This window comes from Manis pentadactyla, chromosome 15 (assembly GCF_030020395.1).
Source record: "Manis pentadactyla isolate mManPen7 chromosome 15, mManPen7.hap1, whole genome shotgun sequence".
NCBI classification, from domain to species: Eukaryota; Metazoa; Chordata; class Mammalia; order Pholidota; family Manidae; genus Manis; species Manis pentadactyla.
In genome coordinates, this window is record NC_080033.1 from 82605160 (window position 1) to 82620665 (window position 15506).

General features: G+C 62.6%; 3 protein-coding genes and 1 long non-coding RNA gene across 10 annotated transcripts in view; 1 reads left to right on the forward strand and 3 right to left on the reverse strand.

The window, feature by feature from the left end:
* The window catches only part of GALNS (galactosamine (N-acetyl)-6-sulfatase), a 25997-nt gene extending 23116 nt beyond the window's left edge, over window positions 1–2881 (reverse strand). The window contains exon 1 of one of the 3 annotated variants that reach the window (XM_036924252.2): window positions 2676–2881. In XM_036924252.2, the coding sequence (XP_036780147.2) occupies window positions 2676–2792 (117 nt within the window). In that variant the 5' untranslated portion in view covers window positions 2793–2881. The remainder of the gene's footprint in view (window positions 1–2675) is intronic. The other 2 variants (XM_036924248.2, XM_036924253.2) reach the window with 2 other exon arrangements.
* On the forward strand, window positions 2882–8395 carry TRAPPC2L (trafficking protein particle complex subunit 2L). Of its 5 annotated transcripts, XR_005032452.2 has the most exons (6): window positions 2882–2973; window positions 4331–4503; window positions 5051–5100; window positions 5639–5718; window positions 6575–7439; window positions 8030–8395. XR_005032452.2 is itself a non-coding variant. In XM_036924254.2 (5 exons), exons 1-5 carry the CDS (start codon window positions 2941–2943, stop codon window positions 6833–6835), a joined length of 597 nt encoding a protein of 198 aa, XP_036780149.2. In that variant the 5' UTR covers window positions 2882–2940; the 3' UTR covers window positions 6836–8395. The 5 variants fall into 5 exon arrangements, 4 of the variants coding, with proteins under 4 accessions (XP_036780149.2, XP_036780151.1, XP_036780150.1 ...); XM_036924254.2 differs by having other exon boundaries at window positions 6575–8395; XM_036924256.2 differs by lacking the exon at window positions 5051–5100 and adding an exon at window positions 5422–5509 and having other exon boundaries at window positions 6575–8395.
* A 1858-nt stretch (window positions 8396–10253) lies between these two features.
* On the reverse strand, window positions 10254–13099 carry PABPN1L (PABPN1 like, cytoplasmic). The gene is made up of 7 exons (XM_057492902.1): window positions 12606–13099; window positions 12389–12535; window positions 12058–12125; window positions 11509–11615; window positions 11338–11425; window positions 10673–10781; window positions 10254–10590 (listed from the first exon to the last, which is right to left on the reverse strand). The coding sequence occupies exons 1-7, from the start codon at window positions 12919–12921 to the stop codon at window positions 10307–10309; spliced, it is 1119 nt and encodes a 372-aa protein (XP_057348885.1). The 5' UTR covers window positions 12922–13099; the 3' UTR covers window positions 10254–10306.
* A 568-nt stretch (window positions 13100–13667) lies between these two features.
* LOC130680939 (uncharacterized) lies at window positions 13668–14285 on the reverse strand. The gene is made up of 3 exons (XR_008993986.1): window positions 14267–14285; window positions 14053–14130; window positions 13668–13748 (listed from the first exon to the last, which is right to left on the reverse strand). It is a non-coding gene; the product is annotated as an uncharacterized LOC130680939 (long non-coding RNA).
* Between the last annotated feature and the right edge of the window lie 1221 nt (window positions 14286–15506).

Sequence of the window (15506 nt, forward strand, 5' to 3'; positions counted from 1 at the left end):
CGAGGCCCTAGCTGGATAGGCCAGGAGCTCCCTCCCCAGTAAGGCTGGCTCAGGGGTATGACCCAAGCCATCAGGGCAGCGTGCCCTCCCACTGCGCTCGCCGACCACACAGGGGGTGAGGCTGGGTGAGGACACAGCGCTGCAGAGAAGGGCCTCTGCCCTCTGCATCCTGATGGCCTGTAGCCACTGAGGCCCTGGTCTGTCCAGTCAGGAGAGCCAGGATTCCAGTTTTTGCTTAAGTCACCATGAGTAGTTTACTGTCATTTGCCACCAAAAAGTTCCCTAAGCGGGACAAAGGTCTTCCAGATTTATCTGAGTTTTAGCTGCCACAGAACCCCAAAGCCAGGAGAAGGAGCCTGTTCAGGAGAGCCAAGCCCCGGCCGTTGCTGCTGCCTCACTGGAGGGCTCCCATGTCAGCCCCTCTGAATAAAAACACCCCCAGCAGTGGTCACAATGGACCACTCAGGACAACCCGGGCCTAAAATGATGCTTGCAATAGACACACAGGGGGCCACCTGTGAAGGTTTGCATTTTCCAGTACCCCACTAAAAAAGCAAAAAGAAGCGGGAGAATGAGGTTATCGTATTTTAGTTAATGTGATATATCCAAAATATCACCACTTCTACAAACCCTCCGTATAAAACATGACCAATGACCTGCCCGGAGGGCACGTTAACTGCAGAGAAGGGCAGGGCAGGGCCCGGCCATCCAAGAGAGGCCACTGGCACAGCCTGCCCAGGCACTGCAGCTCTGCCAGGAGAGGAGACTGAAGCAGGAGCGAGCCCGTCCAAGGTCCGTGTGATGCCCTCACCCAGCTGTCACTCTGCGCCCACCACGTGGGGCCCCCCAGGGCCTGCAGAACCTGCTCGGGAGCAGCCATTGTGAGCACCAGGTCAGAAGACTAAGAGGCGGGGTGTATGTCCACGTAGGGGAGCGCTTGCCAGGCTCATCTGAACATTGTTCATTTTTTGTAATACAGGATCAATATCTTAATAATAAAAAATTATTAGGTGAAATATTTTACATTCCTTTCTCAAACTAGGTCTTTGAAATCCATGTGTGATTTACACCCACAGCACCTCTCAGCTCCGACTAGCCAGGCCCGCTCGGCAGCCATGCCAGCCTTGTGGCCGTGATGCAAAGGCGCCTGTGAGAGTCTCTGCCAGCCTTTTGGGGAACTCTGAATTATTTTTACTCACACCACTTCCGACGCCAAATGTGGAGAGGGTGCGTCGCACACCACCCTCTTCAACCTCTGGGCATCAGCTGGGGCTCCAGCAGTGCGGTTCTGAAACCACCTCCCCGGAGCCAGCATCAGACCCCACAGGTCAAGGGCTCGGTCCCGCAAGGCCTGCCCTGCAGACGTCAGCCGCGGGTCCCGGGGGCCGCTGTGCTTCCGACTGACCTGCTGTAAATCAAGGGTCCCCATGAACCCCTCTCCTCTGGCTCAATACATTTGCTGCAGTGGCACATGGAACACAGGAAAGCAGTTTGCTTATGTGAAAGTGAATACAGGGAAGCCTCCCTTCACTACGAAACATTTGTGATACAGAATCATTACAGAAGAGGGAGCCGTATCCCTCCACCTGGGCTCCAGCCCCCTCCCTCCCTGGAGGTCAGCTGTGCTGAAAGCCCCCGCCCTTTAACCGTCCCTTGGCCTTTCTGGGACCCTGTCCTGAAGCTGTCCAGGGCCCCAGCCACAGCTCCAAAGACCCTGCTACCGCTCCGGAGACCGAGAGTTTTAGGAGCCATCCGCCAGGGCAGGTCCCGGGACCCGGCTGGTACTGAGCGCCTGCTGCTTGTCCTCTGCCTGCCTCAGTGCACCGGGCATCTGTGAGGACAGCTGCACTGGGAAGGCCCAGAGGCCTTTGGCACCACACAGCTCACGGGAGACTGAGCCCGTGTTTGTCTGCCCTCTCACTTCGCCCTGGCGCCTCACACTAACTCATTTCAGAATCTCCACTTCACTCCTGCAAACCTATGGATAGAACGCGCTCCTGGCTTCCGCGGGGAAGGGGCACAGGGGTTAAAGCCACAGGGGGACGAGTGGGCTCAGCTCCCAGCCGGGAATCGCGAGGGGCTGGCGCACCAGTGGGGCCTTGGGCGTGGGGCTGCGCACACCCGTGAGGTGAAGCCCTTCCTGGTTCTTCTGGGACCCACAAAGATCTGACCTCTGGCCAGAATTCTCGGCGGGGCAGAGCAGCATGACCTCGCAGCCCGGGCCAGTCCCGCGGCAGGGCAGGCCCCACAGGCCGAAGGCAGAGGGAGGGGAGTTTCAGGGCAGGCAGGCCCTGGGTCTTGGTGGGTTCTGCACACCCTCCTCGCCTCTGATGCGAGGACAGCAGGGGCGCAGGGGCGCTGGGGTCTAGGCTGCCCCTCCGGTCTTCCAGAGCATGAGGGGTCTTCTGGCGCAAAAAACTACCTACCTCATTCGGCTTCATACACGCGGAGATGGGGGGCACTCGGCACCCCCAGAGCCAACCCCACGGCCCACTGGGCCCACACGACCTCCCCCATGCCCCCTTCCGCTGCCCCCATGGCCTCCCCCACGCCCACCCTGCCCGCTGCTGCCCTCGCGGCCCGCCACGGCCTCCCCGCATGGGGCCCCCGGGGCCTCCCGCCACGGCCGCCCAGAGCGCAGCCCTCCGCGGAGCCCGGCCCGCGCCCGCACTCACGTCGTCCATGAGCAGGAGCAGGATGTTTGGCGGCTGCGGGGCGCCAGTTGTCCCCAGCGCCGCGGCGCTCAGCACCAGCAGCAGCCGCCACCTCGTCACCGCGGCAACCGAAGCCATGGCAACAGCGCCCGGGGCCGCCGAGCCCGCACTAGCCCCGGGACTCGGGCTGCGGCGCGTTGGGCCCTTCCGGCCGGACAGGGGGCGGGGCCTCGCCGACCCCGTGACTGGCGGCGAGGTCGCGTGACGCGAGGCCGGGCCTCCCAAGATGGCGGTGTGCGTGGCGGTGATCGCCAAGGAGGTGCGTACGGGCGGTGGCCCCGACCCGCTCCGGAGCCCGGCCGCCCCGCCCGCTCCCCGCCCCTCCTTCCGCCCCGCCGGCCTCCGGAAAGACGCGCCCCAGGGCCTCCCCGAGCCGAGGGGGCCCGCTTCTGCCGCGGCCGAGGGCCAGCCCCGGGCGCCCCCGGCCGGGACCCCCGGAGCCCCGCCTGCGCCGCGCCCGGCCGTCCTCGGGCCCCGTGGGGTCCTGCTCCCCAGTCCGGCCGCCCTCCTGTCTCCATCCCGCGCCCTCCCGCCCAGCCGACGGCCTCCTCTCCGCACAGCATCCGCGGTGCTGCTTTAGGAACAGAGCGTGGCCGGTCCCTGCCCAGAATCTCTCCGGCGGCTCCCCATTGCCTTAGGATGGGGCCCTTCTGAACGACCTGGTCGCCGCGCCCCTCTCCGCCCGCGCCACCGACACCTCCACTCCAGCCCCGACGGGCTCTGCTCTGTCACCGCAGGGCCTCTGCGCCCGGAGCTCTTCGCCCCTCTCCCCCACTCTCCTTTCCTTCCCTCGCTACCGTAGATTTCATTTCATCTGGGAAGTTGTTTCTGAATCCCAAGACTGAGCTGTGTGGCCACCCCCATGCTTCTAACCTACAAAGCCTTGCTGGCCCTTCCGTGCCTTCTGCAAGACCAGGCTTGCGAGGGGGTCCTCCGGGGAAGCCCTACAAGTGCAGGCCTCTTAGCACAAGCTGTGTGTGACACGTTATTTATGGTCTGGTTTGCCCAGTGCCTCCACCAGATGTCAGTCCCATTAGGGGTGGGATAGCGTTGAGTCGGTTGGGTCTGTGCAGCGCCAGTGTGGGACAGAAGCAGTGAGTCGTGGCCCGTGGAGTCTCGGGAAGGTGCTGTGAACTCTGAGTTCAGGATGGTCAGAAATGGCTGTGCAGAGATGAAGGGAGGTTTCAGCTGAGCCTTGAGGGCTTCAGAGAGAGGCCAGTGTCTCTGCCAAGGCAAAGAGCTCACAGGAGGTGGCAGACTGGGAAACAGCCAGTATTACGGGGCAAGAGGGGAGCCAGTGCCAGGGCTGGGCATGACACAGCAGGTGAGTGACCTATCCAGGTGGCAGGGTTAGCTGTCAGGCTGCACTGAAACCCATTTTCTGAACTGTCTCCTCTCTTGCAGATAACAGATAAACCTCCTTTTGTTAGGTTGGGTCCACGTGGTAGTGGCCATAGCAGTTTGGATGGTTAAGCACTGGGTGGTGAGCATGAGCATGAGTTCCCACGGCTAATTGGTGCCAGCCCACTGCCCACCCAGGTGCTCTGGGCCTCGTTTGCTAGTCAGCACACTGGGTGGGTTCTGGCCACGTCAGTCGTTGTCACCCTTTCTTGCAGAATTACCCTCTCTACATCCGCAGCGTCCCCACAGAGAACGAGCTCAAGTTCCACTACATGGTGCACACGTCCCTGGATGTGGTGGACGAGAAGATCTCTGCCATGGGGAAGGCCCTGGTGGACCAGAGGGAGCTCTACCTGGGGCTGCTGTACCCCACGGAGGACTACAAGGTGTATCCTTCCTGCCCGCGGGGCTGTCAGCAGGCAGGGTTTCCCTCTGGGGGTTCCACCTGCAGTGACGAGGTGCACTGTAGGACCCGAGCCCCCGAAAGGCATCTTGTCACGTCACTTGAAGAGAAGGGAGGGTGAGGGCTTCCAGCCTTCAGGGACTTCTGGCAGCTTGACACTAATTAAGACCACACCCCCCTTTCCCTGTAATTGGGAGGATGACGTGCCAAAAGCCAAACTCACACTACCTGGAGAACTGTGTGGTTTGTGCCCCCGAGGCTTCCCTTCTGTGCTTTCCTGGGGGGCCGCCCCCTCTGAGCAAGGCAGGGTCCTTTCACTCACTTTATCACCAGCCCTGGCCACACAAGTCACTGTAAGTTTGACTTGTCCCTTGGGACAAATGGCTTGAAACCCGTGATGTTCACCGATGTTCCATAAGCAGGGACGTAGCTCGCCTGCAGTGACGCTGACCTGGGAGGCCCTGTTCCACAAGTTGGAGTGCCCCTCAGCAGTTTGGATGCCCCCCGGCGGGATTCACCTTATCTGTGAAAGTCCTGATTTTGCAGTTAACACTCCTGGGCTAGAATTTGGTTCAGAAAGAGGTGAGACACCCAGAGGCTGGCAGGTCAGCTCTGGAGTTTGCATCAGGCTAGGGCTCAGCCTCCTGCCCTTACTCTTCAGGCAGACACCAGAGGCTGCCCCAGGGGTGTCCCGTCACACCGGAGGGTTCGTGGCCCTCCCGCCATTGCAGGGCGGCCCAGCCCAAGGCACTTCTGTGGTGTGGGGTTGTCAGTTTCTCCAGAGCAGCTTTGGAGCCTGGGGAGGTGCAGAGAGGGCCCGGCTCACCCTCCCCATGGTGGCTCTGGGTGTTGTGCTGTCACACGGTCCTGCTGTAGAGGCGTGTTCCCTAACAAGCTGTGCAGGTACGGCTATGTGACTAACTCCAAAGTGAAGTTTGTCATGGTGGTGGACTCGTCCAACACAGCGCTTCGTGACAACGAGATTCGCAGTGTGAGGATGGGTCTCCTGGTTGCCTGGCACTGTCTGGGTTCTGCTTTGTTCTGAAACGCCGGGAAGCCAGACGCCTGGCAGTAGCTGCACATGTGGGTGAATCCCAAACGCGGTTGGTTTTGGTTTCAGATGTTCCGGAAGCTGCACAGCTCCTACACAGATGTGATGTGCAACCCCTTCTACAACCCGGGGGACCGCATCCAGTCCAGGTGGGCTGACGCTCTCGGGTGCTGCCTTTGCTGTGAGCCCACCTTGCTGGGGGCAGTGGCTCTGAGCCTGAGGAGGAAGGCCTTCAAAGCGATGGGCCCTGGTCAAGGCAGCAGGACTGTCTGTCTAAACTCTTACAGACTGTATGAAACAGAAGGGGTGTTGGGGACCAGGGCACCCATTTGGCTTCCCAGGTGCGCCCACAGGTCCTGGGGCAGCCTCGTGGCCCAGAGTGAGGGTCCAGGCAGATGCAGGAGCTTCTGGGTGAAGCTGTTGGCTGCTGCCCGATTCTGTCTGATGCTGAATTTGGACTGTTAGGAAATGGGGCTGCAGGAACCTTCCAGACAGCCTTCAGATAAGCTCAGACTTAGTGTAGGGGTATCCCAAGGTGCTTCCTAAAGTGCTCAGGTGCACAGAATCTAAAGCTGCCCCTGGGGCTTCCCTCCATCCCTAGACGTGGTTCCCAAGGGGCTCCTTGTAGCTGGCAGGTGAGAGGACACCGCAGTGACCCAAGCTGGTGGCACCTTCCCTCAACTGTGACACTGCATCTCGGGTTATCCTGGGTCCCAGCAGGGAGGAGCAGCCACTGCTAATGCAGAGCCCGGCACCTCCTGGGCAGCTCCTCCCCTACCCTGGGGCTGAAGGCCCTACAGGGGAGGAGGAGGCAGGAGACTTGTATTTTCACTGCTGGCTGTGGCCGGACGCACATCTTGGCCTCAGTCGAGTGTGCCTACCCGAGCCTGGAGAAGGATGGGCCGAGTCTCTCGGGAGATGGGCGGTGCCGCAGGACCTGTCTGCGAGCCCGGCGAGGGGTGCAGGCCTGGGTCTGCTGCTCTGAGCCAGTCTCTCTCTCTGCAGGGCCTTCGAGAGCATGGTGACGTCCATGATGATACAGGTCTGTTGAGTGAAGACTGCTGCCCGTTGCTGGAAGAGAAGTGTTCTGTGCATAACCGTGTCATTAGATGTGTATTTATTAGCCTGTGCCCCTCCCTGAGCGTCGTGGACGAGCTGCTCAGAGGCAGGGCTGTGTGCACAGCTGAGCCGACTAAAGGTCTTTCTCGTAAGATCAGGTTTGGCTTTTGCCTTCTGTCAGCAGAGGGTTTAAACAAGGGAGTTTAACACGAGGCTTTTCAGGGAGGGGACACAGGGCAGGGAGCCACCGGCCCCCTCGGCATGAAGGGCGGGGTGAGCAGGGTGGTGGGAGCCTGTGAAGCTTGGAGCCCTGAAGAGGCTGTGGCCGTGGGGTGGCAGAGGGTGGCACAGAGGGACATGGCTGGCCCCTGCAGTGGCTCCCCGGGTGGGTGGTCTGTAAGGCGGCCGCCTGTGCCGAGGGGCCATGTGGGATGGTCCACCCACCTTCCCCGAGTGTGCGAGCACCTTCCTCTTTTTGCTTTGCTTCTGGCCCAGCGTGTGGCGGGGCCGCCCCGGGAGCCAGAAGCCTCATGTAAATGCAGGGTCTGCTCATGCTGCTTTCTGAGAACCAGCTCAGCCTGCAGGCACTCCTCCAGCTAGTGGGCCAGCCGAGGGCTCGGAGGTGAGCCCCCTTCCCTGCTGCCCACAGGCATCTGGCACGCTGCGGCCGGGGTTACGTCTGAAGAGGATCTGATGTAATGGGATTTCTGCATTCACCTTCCCCAGAAGCCTGCCCAGCCAAATCCAGATGACAGTTATCACTAGTTGACCATGACTGAGGTGACAGCCCTTCCAGGATCCAGTGGCCCAGGTGCCGTCACCCTTTGCCATTTAACATTGTGGCTATAAAGTGGGAGAGGCCACACACAGCTGGGTCTGAGCCCCACCCCGTAGTCTGCCCCAAGTTTTCAGGGTGGCTGACTTTCCTGTGGTGGCAGCCCCACGAGAGCCGAGAGCCCCTCCCTGCCCTCCTAGTCACTAGGGAGAGGGCCTCTGGCCCGGAGTAGGGTGGCTCAGGCGCCCTTGGAGAGCAGGAAACGCTCTTAGCATGGTTGGCCAGCCGGGTGTTGCGACTGGGAGGTGGACTCCCTTCCCTGCTCATGAACAAAGGAGTGATAATCTTAAGTTTCAGAAGTAAAGAAAAAAAATGAGCTGATACAGTGTGTTAAAAACACAAGTCCCAGGTCCCCCACCCTACGTCCCAGCACAGGGGTAACTGGAAGCCCCAGAGGGGCTGAGGAGCCCCCAAAGCAGATGGGGGCCTGCTGCCAGTCGGCCATAGGCTAGCCTCACATCTTGGGTTGTGTTGTAGTGATTAAGCTCTCCTGCCCGCTTAGTGGCTGTGTAGGGGCTGCAAGTTGCTGACCCAACATCCATTCTCCTTTGCTTCCTTACTAATAGAATCCTGGTGTTACTAGGGACAGGTAACCAGACAAAAGATGCTTCTATCCTCCACTGCACACGAGGGTAGTGGGGGATTTCATGTAAGTGGATATGGCATGTAAGTGGATAGCACTGGGAGGGTACTTGCAGGGAAGATCCTTGAAGAGGGGATTTCGCTGGCAGGTGGAGTACTTGTCCTTCATATTTTATCTTCTTCCTGCCTAGAACGTAGATGTGATGGCTGGAGTTCAGGCAGCCATCTTGAGGACGTGGGAACAAGATTCATGCCCTAAGGTTGGGGGTGCAGAAAGCTAGAGGGAGCCTGGGTCTTTGCTGGTATGCTAGCCATGGGCTGTTTATGTTGAGCTTTTTTTTTTTAATGTGGAGAAAATAAACCCCCTATCTTGTTAAAGTTATTGCTATTTGGATTTTTCTGTAGGTACAACCTGAATAACCCATACGTGCTTGTTACGTGAGGGAGTTTTCACACATTGTTAGGAAGCATCCCCATTTTAAGCCAGCAGCCCTGTCAGGTAGTTGGCTCACATTTTTTGCATTCTTAATCACCAGGCTGGCCTCAGGGCTACCTGCCTGCCTATCCCCTGTGTCCCCAGGGCTGAGTCCCATGGGGGCAGCTCCCAGTCAGCTGCTGGCTGTGAAACTAAAGGTGGTTTCTCCGTCTTCTGTGGCATCCCTCTGCCCCAGACCCGATGGGGGAAGGGGGCCTCCGTGACAGCTTTCCCTGGCTCTGATCGGTGGCTCACCGCTTGGAGCCTTGGCTTCACCCTCCCTCTACCTCGGCCTGCTCAGTCCTGAAATGCAGGGAAAGGGAGGGCTGCTGGGTCCACCCTCACGGTGGCCACAGGGCAGGGATCAGGAGAACTCTTCCCAGAAGGCACCTGTGGGCCGGCAGGAGATGCCTGCAGGTCCTTACGAAGGAGGCGGCGCACAGGAGGAGCGCAGGGGGTGAGGCAGGACCGAAGCAAAGCCCACGGGGGAGGGGACCCACCCAGGTTTTGAGCAGCAGGGCTGGTGTTACCTGTGCAGTGAACTCAGCTCGGAACCATGCTGGGGCGCGTGCCCCTAGCAACCCTTGCCGCCCACGGCCCGGGCCATGCACAAGACTCCAGGGCCAGCAGGTTCTGCCCTGAGCTGCTGGGTGGTCTCGGCCAGGTCCCCTGAGCGCAGCCCATCCTCCCACCCTCTCCAGGATGGGGTGGGAGGGTGTTAAAACAACAGAAATTTACTCTCACAGTTCTGGAGGCTGGAGTCCGAAAGGAAGGAGTTGGCAGGACTGGTTCCTTCTGGAGGCTCTGAGGGAGGGACCTTTCCAGGCCTCTCTCCAGCTTCCGAGGCTGCCAGCCAGCTGTGGGTCCGCAGCCTGCAGACACCCCTTTCCAGCCTCTGCCTCTGTCTCCGCACTGTCTTCTCTGGGCGTGTGTGTTGATTCAGGGCCCGCCCAGATAATCTGGAACTGTCTCATCCTGAGGTCTGTAATTTGCATCTGCAAAGACCCTTCTTACAAATAAGGTCACATTCACAGGGTCTGGGGTCAGGATGTGGAGTATTTTGAGGTGCTGTCTGTTAACCCACTACAAGGGCTGCGTTGACCCCAGATCACGGGGAGAGTGAAGCTGGCCTGGGAGGAGGATGTCAAAGATGACTGCGGGCAGGGAGCAGAGAGGCAGCCCCTCCCGCAAGAAGGCTGTCTTCACTGGTGCTGCACAAGGGACTTGGGCCCAGGGCAGCCCCGAGCATGGCTGCAGGGGCTGACTCAGCACAGGTGGCGAGAGTTGCTGTGGGGGAGCCCGGGGACTGGGCACTCAGCCCCTGAATGCCAGAACCAAGGTATTTGTGCTGCGCCCCCCGCGTCCTCCCCGCCTCTTGGCACCTGCAGGGAGAGAGCCACGTACCTGCTGCAGAGGGGACGCAGCAAGGAAAGGCCCCCTCTGCCTCAGGTTATGACGTGGGCCAGGCCCATACAGGTGCCGAGGTGCCCCCTCCTGCAGCGCCTCACAGGCGAGCTCTCGGGGCGCACTCGGGTGGGAGTGTGGGCCCCCGAGGCCACCACGCCTGCCGGGCTGCAGCCTCCCTGGACACCCCTGCACATCCCCGCACGGCCGCCGGCCATGAGCAGAGATGGGCTGGGGCCTGGTCTCCGACCCACAGCCGTGTTGCGACCCCTGAGCAAGGTGGGACTGGCCGAGTCCAAGAAGCAGATAAAGGGGAAGTCGTGTTTAAAAAAATACTCAAGTTTAATAATTTATGTTACCATTAAGACACGTCTATTTTTCTTTAAAAGTTTTTGGTAGGACAGCCCTGAGAAGGCCAAGCCCGAGCTGACCCTGAAGAGCCGGGTGTGGTCCAGGGTTCTTTGGAGCCCCCAGGGGCAGCGCCATGCCCAGCCCTCTGGCTTGTGCTTCGTGGCTCCCGCCGTGGCGTCTGGGCCACCGCGAGGCTCCGGCAGCTCCTTGCCACATAAGCGGCCCGCGTGGAGCACCGGGGTTTGCTCCTGACCCAGCCCCAAAGTCGGCCCGCCCTCCAGTACGGTGAGCGCCACGGAGAGACCTCCACGTGCCCTGGACGGAGGGAGAAGGGAGGTGAGCCCCCAGGCTCCCCCCACTCACCGGGTCCACCCCCGCGTCCTGAAGTGGGTCCCACCGTGGAGGCTGCGGCCAGGGAAGGGTCCTGCCCTGGTGCCTGGGTGTCCCCGGAGGCCCCCACGGTCTGTGGAGCTGATCCCCGGTAAGTTGGTCCGTTTGGGCAGCACCTGGGACCAAAGGCCGAGTCTAGCCCAGAAGACCCCTGTTCTCACACCCTTCTCCCCCGCAGCCTCTGTCCAGACCCCGGGGCAGAGCCCAGGGCTAAGAACTGCCTCCATGAAGCTCTCCTGGGTTCTGCAGGCTCGCAAGCCGCACCCATCCAGTCGGTGGAGCTGGTTGGGGCCTCTGGCACCCCCGACCCTAACTTGTTCCCGCCCTCCTCGAGACTCCCGCGTAGGCCTAAGCTGGCTGGACCCAGCTACGGTCACATGACCCATCCTATCACACCAACATCTCTGCCTGCAGGAAAAACACCTTCCCTGGCTGGGGGCTGGAACCTGTCCAGTGCTGACACACTGGGTCCCCACCCAGCACCTCTGCACGTGCCTGGAGACATGGGTCCTGGAAGAGGGTCAGGCGGGGGCACCAGTGTCCTTGGGCAAGTGTCCGGGCCCTTCCACAGCAGTGTCCCCCGGCCCCTTGGGGATTGGGTTCAGAAGCTCAGAACAGATCCCAGACACCCCAGGGTCCCGAGGTGCACAGTGATGCCTGGGGGACACTTGCCTTGATGACCCGGCCTCGGAAAATGCTGCTGTCCAGCCCCACAGCGGCCTGGGCGGAGCTCTGCGCGGCGAACTCTACGTAGGCATAGCTGGGGGTGGGGGTGCAGGTGAGGGCAAGGGCTGCCTGGCCACCTGTGCCCAGCAGTGCCCCTGCCCCAGGCCTTGCACTGACCCCTTGGGGCGTCCGGAGAACTTGTCGCACAGGATGGTGACCCGGTGGACCTCACCACAGTGGCTGAAGTAGGCCTCCAGCTCCTCGGCCGTGCCCCCGTAGTCCACCTGGCACAGGCAGGGCCCTGTGGCTCCTGCTGAGGCCCCACCCTCCCGGGACCCCGCAGCCCCTTTTCTTCTGGAAAGGTCCAGGTCCTGCCTCGCCCCTGCTGAGCTGGACTGGAGCCCGAGATGAGGGCCCCCGTGTGCCAGGCGACCCCCAGTCTTCATTAGGCCTGTGCAGCTGCAGCTTTAGCAGTGAGACTCGCTGCCGGAGACTGGCCCTGTGGGGGGTCTCCCGTGGGAATCCCGAATCCTGTCTCCCGTGGGGAGGTCTGCCTGATGGCACATGCCCACGTTCCCTCCAGGGAGCAGCGCCCCGGCCCCGCCCTCCTCCTCCCCGCGGCCCGCGTGGCTCTGAGTTTGCCTTGCCGTTAGGTGTCCGGTATTCCTGACCCAGGGCTGCAGGCAGGGTGCCCACTGAAAGGCCCTTTGCACTCCCCCGACTCACATTGCCCACGTAGACGGATCTGTGGTCGGCCTCCACCTTCTCCGTGGGGGTCCCGGGGCAGAGGCAGCCTGCAGAGAGAAAGCTGGGCTGGGGGCTCACAGGGCAGTAGCTCCTGCAACTGCTGAGGGCAGGCCCCTCCTTGCTCCCGGCAGGGTGAGGGGGTCACACCCGGGGTCGTTGGACTCACTGTGTGCCTGCCCTGTGTCAGGTGGCGCGTGTCGAGACTACTGGGCTCTGCCCGTGTTCCCTGCAGCAGCCAGTGGCCCCCCCCGAACCGCAGGGGACAGGGCCCACCCACAGGGAAGGGTCGGTCTGGCCCGCTGGCTCCTACCTGTCTCGGGGCTGAGCAGCTGCCTGGTCAGCGCGGCCTCGGCCCTGGTGCCCTCCTCTGCCCCCGCCCGGCCCTGGGCCTGCTCCATGGCCCACAGCTTCAGCCTGGTGGCCTGCAGCTCCTGCCAGCACATGCCCACATGCCCCGCTGAACCCAGAGGCAGCGCAGCATCCAGGGTCCTCCAGGGGGGCGCAGAGGGCAGTCCCAGCCCCTCAGGGACACACGCTGGAAGGCCGCATGGACGGGGGTCCCAGGCCAGCCCCCAGTGGGGCTCCACGGGCCGTTACCTGGTCAGGAGCCGGGCCGGGGGCCAGGCCCTCCCTCTCCAAGAGAGACAGCGGGAAGCCCGCATCCTCCTCCTCCTCCTCGCCCCCCGGCCCCTCCTCCCTCGTGTCCCCGCCCCCTGGCCCTAGAGGGCTCTTCTCGGCGGTGCTCCAGGCCCCCCAGCCCTGGGCCTCAGGGTCCCAGGAAGCCTTCTGCAGCCAAGCCTCACTGGGGGGTGGGAAGAGAGCGCGGCTGGGGAAAGGCCACATGTCGGCGGAACGCAGCGCAGGCCTCCTGCCCTCGCCTCCACGCCCGCACCGACCTCGCCCTCCCGGGTTTTAAGCCCTCCCCGAGGCCAGCTGCTCCCACTCGAGTGCTTAGAAGGCCCCCTGGCTGGGCTCAGGCTGCCAGCCCCGGCTTCTGGGCCCTGAGGGGTCAGGGGCTGCCAGACCTCTGCCCCCCTCTCCTCCCCCCTCACCTGGACAGGCGCCTCGTGGTGGGCAGTGGGCAGTGATGCTGACGCAGAGCCCCGGAGGGCCTCCCTGCGTGAGTTCAGCCACACTGGCCACGAAGCCTGAGCCCGGTGTGACGGCCCAGGAAGCTCCTGGGGTGTCCGGGCCACACACCTCGCTCAGCAGGACACCTCCGGTGGTTGGCCACGTAAGGAGGACACAGGTGTGAGCAAATCACCTGAGCGTGCAGAAGTGGGAAGGATGGCACGTGGGCCCAGAGCCGGCGTCCTGGAGGAGGTGGTATTTGAGCGGGTCCTGGGGGACCCAGGATGGCCTGGGTGGAGGGAACAGCTGAGCCAAGGCCTGGAAGGGCGAGAGCTGGGCGTGTGCCCCAGAGGTGGGTCCCGGGCCAGAGGGGGCCGCCTCTGTTCCTCCCTGACCCCTAAGTCTCCACGGCCCGCCCATCCCCCACCCATCCTGAGCCAGCTTTCAGGTGGGAGCCGCTTAAATGAAGCCGGAAACGCCCTGGCCTCGCAGCACATGTTGATTCTGTGCAGATGGGCGGCTGGAAGGCAGCTTGCCAAGTGCCTGGCTTCTGCGTGGGGTCCCTGCCCCTCGCTCTCGGCCTGGAGGGGCCTGCGGACCTGTGCCCGGTGAGCCAGGCTCAGTCTCGGTGGCGCCCCTGCCTGCCGCGCCGTTTCCTTTCTCCTGCTGCGGGCATGGGGACCCCCTGGGCTTGTTGGCCTACGCAGCCCACAGCCCACCCTCCAGGCCACAGCTGGCAGGTCCAGGCTGGGAAGTTGGAATTGGAGGAGTTTCAGACTGTGGTAAAGCAGGACTGTGAACACGGGGGCCGGGGCAGCCTGTCCAGCTGCCTGGGGGGTGCTTGTGGCACCTTCTTGCTGGGCTGACAGCCCCTTTCCCAGCTCCACCTGGATCTGCTCTGACCTTCAGAGGCTGAACTGAAGGCAGCCTAGTCCCTTCTGGCCCCCGAGCAAGGGCTGCCCCTGGGCAGCCTCTCTCAGCCTGGAGGAAGGGAGACCTGCCCCAGGTCGGGCTTGGCCCAGTCCTCACGGCCGCCCAGCTCCCCAGCTCCCCAGATGCAGGCCCCCTGCCCCGGACGTGCCCTCTCCCCTGTCTCCACACGGCCACCCACTCTTACCCGTGTGTGACTCCAGGGGGCGCTCTTGCCATCGGGCCGCTGCTTCCAAGAAGCCCCGTTGCTCCTTCCTCTTCTGGGCACCGCGCCGGGCCTCGGACGGGATGGAGTGCCTCGAGGGCAGTGCCCGGCCGGGTGAGGATGAAGTGCAGCTGTGGCCTTTCCCCGACACACGGTGGTCAGGTCCCTGCTTCCTGTGTGGATGGGGTGCGCGGAGGGCCTCTGGCCTGGGCCCTTCCCTCCGCCTCCATGTGGCAGGCGGGACGCCACAGTGCTGTGCCCAAGCCAGGAGCCAGCTGGATCGGGCCTGGCCCCGCCAGCCCGCCTCTGAGCTCTGCAATGGGAAAACGAGGTCACCCTGCTCCGGGCTGAGACTGCTGACACGCCAGCCCTGGGGCTCCCTCCAGCCGCCTGGCGTGGGGACAGGCCTGCCTCCACACTGGCCTTTCCGGTGACGCTTTTCAGAATACGCCGTGTTCCAAGCCTGCGACTGAGTATTAATAACGCTGCGTCCTCCCAGGGTGGCCAGTAAACCAGGAGCACCAGTCCTGGGCATGGGTTCTGGACAGGAGCCTCCTGGGCTGCAGCTGTGCAGCCTGGCAGTTTGGGGTCAAGGGTCCCCTTCAGGGTCTTGGGGGTGTGTGTCAGCCCTAACCTAGGCAGTGGGGCTCAGGGTTTCAAAGCCATGGGGTCACCTGGGGTCCAAGGTGGTCCAGATCACCTTGTGGCAAGAACAGAGGAGGTTGTGGGTGGACGAGCCAGGGGTCATCAGCACACGGCCCCTCCACACCCCAGCCGCGGGCCCTGCGTGTACACCCCACTGGCACGGCATCTCCTGTGTGGCACCGAGGGATCCTCCAGTGTGATTCTGGTGAATAAACCCAAGGAGAGGCGCGGCCTGTGACCGCAAACGGGCCACTGCTTCCAAGAAGCCCCCATTAGTACACGACACACAGAGAGCTGGTGGGACCTGAATCGTGACGCTGCCCTGCACCAGGTCACACAGTGCATCGGGGGCACAGGGAGGGCAACATGCTGCAGACCCCACGCAGCGCCCTGGGGACACCTGCTGCAGGAAAGCGACCCACACTTGGTCCAACCCCTTCCGGGGAATTAAAGTGGGAATGGAGGTCAGCCCAGTCCCCCACAGGACATGCCAGGCTGGGCCCTGGGCCCAGCCCCCTGGTCCACCAGGGCGCAGTGGGTGAGCGGGCTGGCGGGGTCCCTCGTCCAGCGGGGAGCT

Coding starts and splice junctions, on each gene's coding strand:
- TRAPPC2L (XM_036924254.2), top strand. CDS start 2,941: ATGGCGGTGTGCGTGGCGGTGATCGCCAAGGAG. Junction 2,974..4,330: donor TGGCGGTGATCGCCAAGGAG/GTGCGTACGGGC, acceptor CCTTTCTTGCAG/AATTACCCTCTCTACATCCG. Junction 5,719..6,574: donor GGGGACCGCATCCAGTCCAG/GTGGGCTGACGC, acceptor CTCTCTCTGCAG/GGCCTTCGAGAGCATGGTGA.
- PABPN1L (XM_057492902.1), bottom strand. CDS start 12,921: ATGTGGCCTTTCCCCAGCCGCGCTCTCTTCCCACCCCCCAGTGAGGCT. Junction 12,126..12,388: donor GCTGCTCAGCCCCGAGACAG/GTAGGAGCCAGC, acceptor TTCTCTCTGCAG/GCTGCCTCTGCCCCGGGACC. Junction 10,782..11,337: donor TCCGAGGCCGGGTCATCAAG/GCAAGTGTCCCC, acceptor CTTTGGTCCCAG/GTGCTGCCCAAACGGACCAA.